Source organism: Athene cunicularia (assembly GCF_003259725.1).
Source record: "Athene cunicularia isolate RWA chromosome 18 unlocalized genomic scaffold, athCun1 chr18_part1, whole genome shotgun sequence".
In the NCBI taxonomy this organism is placed as follows: Eukaryota; Metazoa; Chordata; class Aves; order Strigiformes; family Strigidae; genus Athene; species Athene cunicularia.
In genome coordinates this window covers 12,205,012-12,215,553 of record NW_020799123.1, presented here as the reverse complement: position 1 = coordinate 12,215,553, position 10,542 = coordinate 12,205,012, and the positions used below count along the sequence as shown (strand labels likewise).

Genomic DNA, 10,542 nt, shown 5'->3' with positions numbered 1-10,542 from the left:
ATATAACCCCAAACACCCCCATATCCCCCTAATCACAACATATCCCAGCAAATCACCCCAAAATCTCCCATATTCCCCCAAATCTTCCCCCATATCAACCCAACACCCCCACATCCCCAAATCACTCCAAAACATCCCCATATCCCCCATATCCTTCATATCCCCCCCAAACCCCCCATAAACCCCCAAATCACACCCAAAACTCTTCACATCCCCTAAAACTCCCACTTACCACCCCCAAACCCACTATACCGCCAAAACCTCCGCTATATCCCCATATCACCCCCAAAACCCCCAGAAAGCTCAAATGACCCCAAACCCCTCCATATCCCCATATCAACCCCAAACCCACTATATCCCCCAAACCTCCTCTATATCCCCACATCATCCCAAATCCCCCATACCACCCCAAATCCCCCCCACATCACCTTAAATGAACCCCAACCCCCCATATCCCCCCAAATCACAACTAAAACTCCCCATATACCCCACAGATCACATATCACCCCAAAGAGCTCATCACCCTCGGCAACTCCCTGCCAGGAGGGGGCAGAGAGGGGGGATGAGTCTCTGGAGCCAAGGCCCCAGCGCCAGGCCCCGAGGGAATGGCCTCAAGCTGCCCAGGGCAGGGTCAGGCTGGCTCTGAGGAAGGATTTCTGTGCAGAAGGGGCTGTGGGGCGTTGGAATGGGCTGCCCAGGGCAGGGGGGAGTCCCCGGGATCCCTGGGGGGGTTGAAGAGTCGGGCTGAGCCAGCGCTGAGGGGTCTGGGGGAGTTGGGGGGGGTCAGAGGGAGGGTCATGGTTGGGCTGGAGGAGCTGCAGGGGCTTTTCCAGCCCGGATGATTCTGTGAATAAGGTCCTGGTTTAATTCATCCAGTGGAGATTTCCAGTCTGGGCCAACTTTGGACAACCTGTGCTGTTCCTTCCCCTTATCGCATTTCTCCAGCACCTTTCTCTCTGAACGAGAAGCACGTTACAATTCATTTTCCTGTAGAAAAGAGCACCGAGATGCACGCTGGCAGCTCTCTGGGGTAACGGGAGCTTTCCCAGGTGCAGGAATTAGATGGCAGCTTGAAGGATCACCGGTGGTAGGAGATAAAATGGGGCAGCAAGAAAGGTCTGGGCGTCGGGTATCGGCCTCTACGTGGTTTCTGAGGCACATGGAGGGCTGGAGCAGCCATTTCATGTGAGACTCGAGGACGGATCGTTGGAGTGGTGGGGGAGAGGTTAGGATTGAGGTTTAGCGGGGACAGACTAGGTGCTTGCGAACTGGGGGGAGGCTGGGAAGGGAAACAAGCGGTGCAGCCCCAGCGAGGATGCTCCGGAGCGATTGCTGGGAGCATTGTGAGAAGGAGGTGCCCTGGGTCCCAAGGAAGCAGGGGGGCAGTGCTGAAAGCCTGCTGGGTCTCCTTCCAGGCCGGGTTGTTACTGGTGTGAGGTTTGAGTTTGGGTGTCGGGGTCCCCGTTGCCTGAAGTGGGGTGGAGGAGGGAGCTGGCGGGGCTGGTGCCGGCGCAGGGCGGGCGGGTGCACTCCGGCGTCCCCCTGACTCCGAACTTCAGACAGATCCTGGCAATAATAGTGTGTCTGAGAGCAAGTGGCAGTCATTCATGCTGAATTAAACAACCTTTTATGAAAGCTCCTGTGCACGCTTGGATAAATGAAGGCGCCTAATAGACAGTGAGTCATGACACTCTATTTATCTTCCTTGCTGAAAGCCTGAGCAGATGCAGGGACCTCTTTTATCTGCCAGAAACATTGGAAAATGAATTTGTTACGTACGGGGGGCCTGGAGGGGTGAGATCATGGCAGTGGGCTGGAGTTGCAGTCACTGCAATGTCCAGACGGGTGTCCCGGGTGTCCCACTCGGCACGGGGACGGGGTTGCTGGCACCGGGCTCTGCTGGGGCACCCGGAGCCCGGGCAGCCCGTGCTCCCTGCTCGAGCAGACTGAGCTGTCACTACCAGTAAATAAACACTATTTTTTCTTTTAAAACACCCTTACTTTGACTGTAGTTGGAGAACTGTGAGGAGCTGCTTGTTCAGCAGCTTTGTTCTCTGTGTGCAGACTTTCCAGGAGCTGGATTTCCCTTGCTTTTGGAGACTCATTCCTTAAAAAAGAAACCGTTTCCCTTGGCAGTTTTATTTCCAGCTCCTCTGTGATCTGGGCTGTCAGACCTGAGCAGAGCAGAAGGCGACCCGGGACTCCCACCTGGCTCAGAGCCTGCGGCACTCACTGCCTCTCCCCATACCTGTCTGCAAAGAGGGGAGCCGTTATCCCGTAAGAGGTGCTGTGCTTAATTACTTAGAGTAATTAAAACCTCTTACGAAGGTGTCAGATAAGAGCAGCGTGCCTGCGCGGCAGCAGGGAGCAGATGCTCGCTAACACCCATCTGCTCTTTAGCATCGAGGCCCTTCTGTGCTCCCTGAAATTCCTGCTGCAGCGGCAAAAGGAGGATGAGGAAAACAAGGGTGTGGAGAAGTTTGAGGAGGAGGACGAGGTCCCATCACGTGTGCGAGGGGCAGCTTTGATTACTCGTGTTGTGCTATGGGATGGATGGGCGCTGGGTGCCGGGGAGAGCAGCGGGGCTGTTGGCCTCAGACCCACGTGCTGCCAGTAATCCTTGGAAAAAAGCCTTTACAAAAAGAAAAATCTGCAGAGAGATAACGGTGGCGTCCTCAGAAGGCAGAACGTGCTGGTGCTGGAACGCGGGGCGATGCGGGGGGTGCTGCTGGGAGCCCGCCTGCGTCTGGCTCCGTTTCCCAGCGGCTGTGGCTGTTGATTTTTGATGCAGTTTTTCTTCTGGGGCTTCCTCATGGTTAAAAAAAAAAAAAAGAAGGAAAATGAGAGGCCGGGGAGATGGGGGTGGCTTGCAGGGGTCTGTCACTGGGGAAGGGTGCTGCCTGCCTGCTGTAGCCTTCAGGTGGAGGAGGGATGCTCCTGCCCTCCCTCTGCCCCCCTGCCCGGGGTCTCTCGGACCGGTGGAGATGCTTCGGCTGCCTGCGGCCCTTCGCAGCGCGGGAGAGCAGCAAGAGGTGGAGACCAGGGTGGATTTTGCTGATGGGACCCGTGGGCCACCGGGATGAAGCTCAACTGCCACGAAGCATTTGTTACATCTGCTTAAAGTTAATGGAGCGTCGAGGGTTTATGGAGACGAGCAGAGCGGGGAGAGGGTTTGCAGAGCGAGGGATGTTAACGGCCTCGCGCTCGCGGTACGGGCGAGCGTTTCTGTAAGGGGCTCGGATTGACTGTCGAGCCTTTGGGAATCTTCGAAGTTTCCGAGTAACTTTGATTTATCTCAGCCATTAGGGGAGAAAATTTAACGTGCAATTCTTTTCTGTACCTCGGGAAGGTTCGTCAGCCACTTGTGTTATCATTTTCTTCAGCAAATTGTTCCGTCTTCCCTACCCCACCCCCAGACGAAGGGTCAGACTGAGCTTGCTCAGCTCTCCTGGTTTTAATAGAGCAGCTATAACGCCTAACACGTATTTCCAGCTGCAAGCGAGCAGGTGCTGGCCACAGTGAGAGTGCTGTGTGGTGTTCGGAATTTGCTGGAGCGGGGCCGGCTGCCGACCTCGCGTGCGGCGGCTGCTCTCCCGCTCCCTCCCGGTGCGGTGCCGTTACCTGGGCTTAGGGGCTGCTGCCCCACGGGTGCAGTTAGAATGGATATTGTGGAAAGAGCTGAGAGAGCCAGAGACATTCCTGGGTGGAGGCTTTTGAAATAAGGGCCATCGATGCTTTTCTTCCTTCGCCTTGTTCCCATGCGCATCAACGCCAAACAATTTTTACAAATCGCTGGTGAGCGGCAGTTAATCATAGATTTTAATAAGTCTGTTGTGCATTCGTGCTTGGCACTGTCTCTCCTTCCCTTCTCCCACACTTAAGAGATGGGAGCTGACAAATTTTTATAAATGAAGGTGCTAATTCATCCCTTGCAAGTTTAAACTGAAGGAGGAAAACTCAGAGCCCCTGTCACGAGACTCGCGTTGCTGTGAGAGCCCAGAGATCCCTCCCTCGGCTGCTGGCAGGTCCGGATCCCTTCTCGGTGAGGCAGAGTCTTGTTGCAAGAATTTGATGAGGGAAATCAACAGGGGAAAGATGGAGGAGGATTTTGGAGCTGTAAATGATTTTCCTTCCAGCACCTTCAGCCAAGGGAGTCTCCAGATTCCCATGAACGTGGAGGAAGGAGACACTGGGATGCTGCCCAGGAGAGCGTGCCTCTGCTGGGGGGGGGACCAGCTTCCTCCCTGCCCAGCCCATCTCTCTCCCCAGTGCCATGGGGCTGGGCTGGAGGGGGACATTTGCACCTCAATCAAGACTAAAACCAGTCTTAGGCCGCTTAAGAGGGGTTGCACAGCTCCTCACACGGCAGCTTTGCCGTAGCCCCATCCCCGGCTTGGCAGCCTGGTTGAGCACATTTAGCTTCAAGCATTTGAGAGCTGTAGGAGGAGGGAGGCAGGACTAAAGCCAGGCCTAATTAGAGAGGAGGAGAAGGGCTCTAAAAGCAGATGTGAAAAGCCAGAAAGCTCTGTAGAGTTTGGTTTGAATTTGGGAGCTAAAGTGCTGCAGCAGAGGGTTTTTTATTTTTTTGAGCACAGAGAGTAAATAGCGTATTCTTCTGTTTGTGTACTGCTTGGGAGTGCAATAAAGCTGAGCTCACGGCTAATGCAAACAGTTTTCATTAAGAAATAATCAGAAATAAAAAGCCATTTCACATGCTGATAAGAAGCCAGTTGGTTTTTATATTTCACCAGCAGTTTAAGCCATACTCAAAGCCATTTATCTTTTTCCAGTGCTGGCTGCAGAGGATATGAAAAATGCAGCAGGCTGCACATATGTAATTAAACTTTTGGCAGAATCTTTGCCCCGCGGCTTTACTAAGAAATTCAATAATGATAAATTGAGTAGAGTATAGAGAGGACTTTTTGTGAACAAGATTTAAAATAATGTATGTGGCACAGATGATTATTTGCCACATAATTGTCTTGGCAACGTTCTTGCGAGAGCCCTTGTTTGATTGTGTCAGCTATTCTTTAAAAACCACCCCTTGTTCTGCTCTTATCACTACTCCAATTTGCTATTGAGGCTTTCCTGATTTTCAGCCAAGTCCGTGTTTAGCCGTAATTATTGTTTTGTTCCCCTTAGCCTGCTCAAGATGCGGCGTTTCAAGCTGGGAGCACTCTGGGTGCTGCATTTGGTGTGACAGCCGCGCAAGTCCCCTCCCGTGCTGTGTCCGATGCTGTGAGCTGGTATCATCGCTCCACTGTAATTAGCCTTTTTTTTATTTTTTTTTTTTAATTTTTTTCCAACAGCAATTGGAAGTAAAACGCATCACTTGACCCGTGTGTGGTTTGGAGTCTCACTGTTCCGTGTGACGCTACTGGGAAAATTACGCTGGGGTTGTCTCTCTGGTTTTGGTGTCGCTGCCTTTATCCTCTGTTAACGCACCGATAATTCCCGTGAGGGGAAATTTTGTGTTCCAACTGTCCATCCCAACCATCCTCAGCACTTCCCCTGTAAAAGCTGCATCTATTCTGTTTGTTTCCCACAGATTTCCCCCGTTTGTTGCCGGTGGGAGCAGAACTCCTCACCCCCGTGGGCAACGTGGCATCCGCCCTGTCCTTTGTCACTTCTGTCCTTCAAATATGCTTGTCAAAAACCTGATTTTCATCGGAAGTTTTTTTCAGTAGTAGCAAGCAGACTACTTGTAAGTAAAATAAAATGATAATTTTTTTTAAAAAAAGGTATCTAATAGAAGTGATAGCTGTGTGCTGGGACTCAACAGATACCTCAGCGGGTGGCAGGCTCATGTTAAGTGATGGAGCTGGTCTGGACATTTGCTCTTGTAGTGAGTTCTGTGAAATGGGACTTTTCTGGTAATTTGGGGAGATTTTGGTAATAAAGGGGAGGGAGTGTTGCTGAAACGGTAATTCTCAATGGAATGGGGATAGCTGAAACTTCCCACGGGATGAACGCTGGCCGTTGCATCCCTTGTCCTGCTCCTCCGTGGAGCTGGGGGGAGCGAATGGGGTGTGTGGGGGGAGCGGGGATGTTTGGGTCTGATGCTCTCCGGTGTCTGGTTTCTGCAGATATGGGCAGCTCCAAGGCGCAGCTGGGTGCTTCTGTGGTGCTCGTGGCTCCTCTCAGGGGCTTTTTCCCTGCGCTTGTGGCCAGGCGTTCAGCAAAGGATGCTGCTTCGCAGTAAAAACTCCCCCACAAAGAGGAGCTGGGGGGGCTGAGATCAAAGCCTGGAAGAAGGAGCTTGGAAAGGCTTCGCTTTGAAGCTTAAACACCAGCAAAAGTCTTGCTACAGGAGCCCGAGGGGACAGCGCAGTTTTACAGTGAACCCGTCAAATCCGGGGACAAGGGAAATAAGGAAATAAGGAGGAAGTACGACTGGAATAAGGTGATGAGAAGCCCAGTAGAGCCACAGCTCAAAGCACTGGGGGTTGCCATGAGCGAGTGCGTTGCCATTGCCGGGATCGGTTTGGGCAGCCGGGTCATGCTGGGGCAGGAGGCGGCCTTTCCCCTTTCCCCTTTTCCCCTTGGTCCCCTCCCTGCCCAGGGAGAGCTCTGATTCCCCAGGTGATGGTGAATGAGAAACAACCAGAAGGGAGACGGGAGTGTAATAGCAGGGGGACAAATTAACATCTTTGCAAGCGGAGCAGATGCCAAGGCAGAGTTGTTTTGTTCAGAGCCGGAAAGTTAGATTTTTGGAAACGCTGATGACATTTGGTTTATCGGTTCTGTTAAGTGCCAAGCGAAAAGCAGCTGGGAGGTTCTGATTTTTTTGGCTCGTTCTGCCTAAACCATGGGGACATGGAACCGGGACATCTGGGGTTTCCACCCGTGGCTCTGCTGTGGGTTTGCTGCGTGGCTCTGGGCGAGGTGGTCCTGCCCATCCCCTGCCTGGGAGCACATGGGCATCAGCCGTGCTGTAACAATCAGATCTTCCTTGATAAGGTAAATCCCTGTTTTTTACTCATTTTCTTTAGTTTAAATCTCAGAGAACATGAGGGTGATGTGGTCAAGGACTCAGCCAGAGCAGTGATGTGGGGTGATGGATGGATCCTGGAGTCGGCGTTTTGTTATGTGCTGTGCTGTGGCCGGAGGGAGAGGCTGGATCAACACAGGGAGGAGGAGGAGGAGGCAGGCTCCAGCCTGAGCCTGGTCCTGGAGTAGGGCTGGGGTAGGTGAGAAAGAGGTGAGGGAAGATCTGAGACTGCAGGAAGATGTGCTGGCCACGGGTTGTACTTTCTTGGATGACACACACTTAAGTCAGCAGGTGGGTTTGTTTTTAATCACAGTATTAAAGTCAGAAATGCTAAGGATGGACAGGACCAGGTCACATCGAGGGATGAGCAAAAAGAAAAAGGTAAAAAAAGAAAAAAAAAATAGAAGAAAGTGGCCAGCTATGGAGTAGCCTGCCTGGTGTCAGAACGCTGATCTTAGCTGGTGCTGTGAGAGGTGAGAGCGCAGTGGAGCTGCTGCCCCGCTGTCAGCAGGCAGCTGCTTCGGCCGGATTCAAGAAAAAACAACTCACTGATCCTAATTCTCCGTCTTTCCTGCGTTCCCCCTGCAGATACCAAAGTCTGCAAAACGCAAAGCTTCCCCAGCAGCCACCGAAACCTCCGCTTTCAGCGCTCATCCCGCGTTTGTACCTCGCAAAAACTGCCCCGAGAGCCCCCGCTGCCCTGGCTGCCGCGGCGTGGCGGCTGCTCGGGCTTTAATCGAGCGCTTGGTGCTTTCTCTCAAAAGAGAAACGCTGGTGGTTTGTCACTTCAGTGCAATGCTCTTCTCTAAATGTTTCATGAACTGGTTTTCCTCCTCCCTGGAAAGCCCTTGGTGCTGGAGGGGGATTCCTGCACCTCTCTGCAGCCTCCCGTCCCCCTGGTTTTTGTGCAGGTGTGAGGCTCTGCGGGGACGGGGAGGGGCTCGGGGGGCCAAGCTCCATCGTGCTGGCAGGGCACTGGGTGCAGGTTGTGGGTCAGTGACAGTGTCTGGGGCAGGGTCAGGTGAGGATAACGCTGTCTGTGGGGGGGCAGCAGAACGTGGGCCAAACAATTAAAGTAATCCAGTGGCCTGGCAGCAGAAGGAATTTCATCTCTAAGTGGCTTCAGCCCTGGCTGCCCCGTTGCCAGGGCTCTGCTGTGCCAGCGTTCCCGTGGCGAACTGGACCAGCCGCTCCGCTGGAGCTGGCTGTCCTTGCTATTGCGTAAAAAAAATATTTATCTTTGTCCCCGCAGGCTGGAGTGAAGCTCTGCCATCAAATGTTACTGCGTGTTATTGTCTGGGCTGGGATTTGGGGACAGAAAGTATCTGGCTCCGTATGGCTCATGACAACGACAGTATTTATCTTGCTTTGTTTGCCGGGCGGCCGCGGCGGTGGCGTTTTGGGGGAAAATACAAGAGTTGTGGTTTTCAGCCCTGGTGACGCCGTGTGGGGACACTCTGGTGGCACAGGAGGTGGCAGGAGAGAATCCACCAAGAGCCACCTGGTCTCGCTGCCATCACTTGGGTTTTTAGCCTTTGATCTGTTTTCTCGGTACCAAAATTTATTTTCTGCGTTGTTGAGGAGCGTTTTGGGATGCCTTCAGGTGTCCGTTTTTGTGTTACAGATGGCAAGAGGCAGAGTGTTGCTGACACCCCTGCTTTCCCAAGGCGACCTCCTGTGTCAATTTGCATGAGCCCGCTTAGGCTGAGGTTCTTAATTGGCGCAGAGAACGCACGCTGTGCGCCGTGCGCCGTGACAGTCGGGCATCATCCTGCCTCCAAAGAGCAGGGCAAACAGTTGGCATTCCGTCAAAGCAGTTTCAGGCAGCTCCTTATGCTGCATCTGCGAGAAAAATCTTGGAGTAGGCAGGTCGAGGGACAGGCAAGAGAATTACATAAATCCAGGGGGAGAGAATTATGTTGTCTAAATGTCAGATCTTTAATACGAAGCCGTAGCTGTTGCTGTGTGAGGTTGAGGAATTCGTGCTCCTCGTTTCTTGGCTTCCCTTCACCTTTTCGTGCTGGAGGTGAACAGTGAAGGTCACGGGCTGTGTGGGCTTTATTATGGTGCTACCTGGGGCTTGGGTTTTAGTGGCGTGGTTTTAACTAGCTGGTTGAAATAGAGCCAAGTAGTAATGGTCCTGCTGGGAGCAGAGGTCTGGGAGAGCCTGGGGTTATCTGGTGATGTCTCAGCAAATGGCAGCAGCAAATCTTTTGGTGGCGGAACAAATAGTCGCTAAATACAGCTCAGTGCGCTCGCTCTGTGAGCGGGGTGGAATCCAAATGAAGCGTTGTGGGGTTTCCTCCATCAGCGAAGGCAGGGGAACTGCAGACCTGCCAGCTTTGGGGTTGGGATGGGGGGACAGTGTCACTGTGGGTCCCCGTGGCTGCTGCCCTCATCATCCTTGTCAGGCACCAGCCTCAGAGCTTGTCCCCGAGAGGTCGGGGCTTTGCAGGCAGGTGTGAGCCCGGGGGTGATGCTGGGGGGCCAGGACGAGGTGGGGGCAGAGGATGAACTTCTGTCTCAGGGTCTCCCTGGCCTGTGGGCGCTGTGGTCTGCGTGGGGGGAAACCCTTTACCCTAAACTGCAACGAAGGGGATGGGGAGCCAACACACACCCCTTCAGCCTTGCTTTGGTCAATGTTTTTCCTTTGGCCTCTGCTTTTTCCTGCTGGGAGGGGTGACAGGAGATGCCCAGCTGTTGGTCTGTCCCCCTCTCGGCTGACCCAGCTGTTTTTTGTGCCCCCAGACAAAGGTGAGAACGGGGAGCCCTACCAGAGGAGGAAGGGTGCGGGGCTCAGCCTGCCAGACGGGCCCCCAGCGTTCCCCGCGGGCAGGGACGGTGCCCCGCCGGCCGGCAGCAGCAGCTGGAGGAGGATTATGCTGATGATCCTCGCCATAACCATCCACAACATCCCAGGTAAGTCCTGTCCATCTGTCCATCCATCCTGGCTCATGGTCAGCCTCTTCCCAGGGTCGGTGCTTGAGCATCTGCAGCCCCACTCGCTATTGCCAGCCTGTCGTGGGTGAAAATAGTAAATCTGAGAGTATATTGAGAAGGATGACACTGTTAAGACAACAAATTCTGGTCTTACTTAAGTTCTCCTCTGGTCTCTGTACAAGCAAGAGATGCATTTTAAAGTGGCGCTTCTCTGTGGGAGTAAATGCAATTGTGGTTTGTTTTTTTTTTATTTAAGGGATGAATTTTGCCAATAGGTGGAAAACTGTGGAGCCCCGATGGAGGGCTGCGTCCTGCCAGGGGTGGGACACTGACACTGCAGAAAAAGATGCAATAAAAAAAAATAAAATTAAAAATTTGTTACAGCTGAGGACACTCGGCTGCTTTGCAATTCTTGATGCTGTTGAAAGTAATATAAGGCAGGCTTTTTGAATGCTTGCTTTTCTGGTTTCCTCTCCCCTCCCTCCTTCTCCTTCTCCTCCTCCTCTTCTCCTTCTCCTCTTCTCCTTCTCCTCTTCTCCTTCTCCTCTTCTCCTTCTCCTCCTTCTTCTCCTTCTTCTCCTTCTCCTCCTTCTCCTCCTTCTCCTCCTTCT

At 53.0% G+C, this 10,542-nt stretch overlaps 1 protein-coding gene across 2 annotated transcripts in view; it reads left to right on the top strand.

Annotated features, from left to right (window-relative positions):
• The window catches only part of SLC39A11 (solute carrier family 39 member 11), a 100,526-nt gene that overhangs the window by 52,577 nt on the left and 37,407 nt on the right, over positions 1–10,542 (top strand). For both annotated transcript variants that reach the window (XM_026861074.1, XM_026861073.1), the window contains exon 6: positions 9,740–9,910. In XM_026861074.1, coding sequence (XP_026716875.1) covers positions 9,740–9,910 — 171 coding nt within the window. The remainder of the gene's footprint in view (positions 1–9,739; positions 9,911–10,542) is intronic.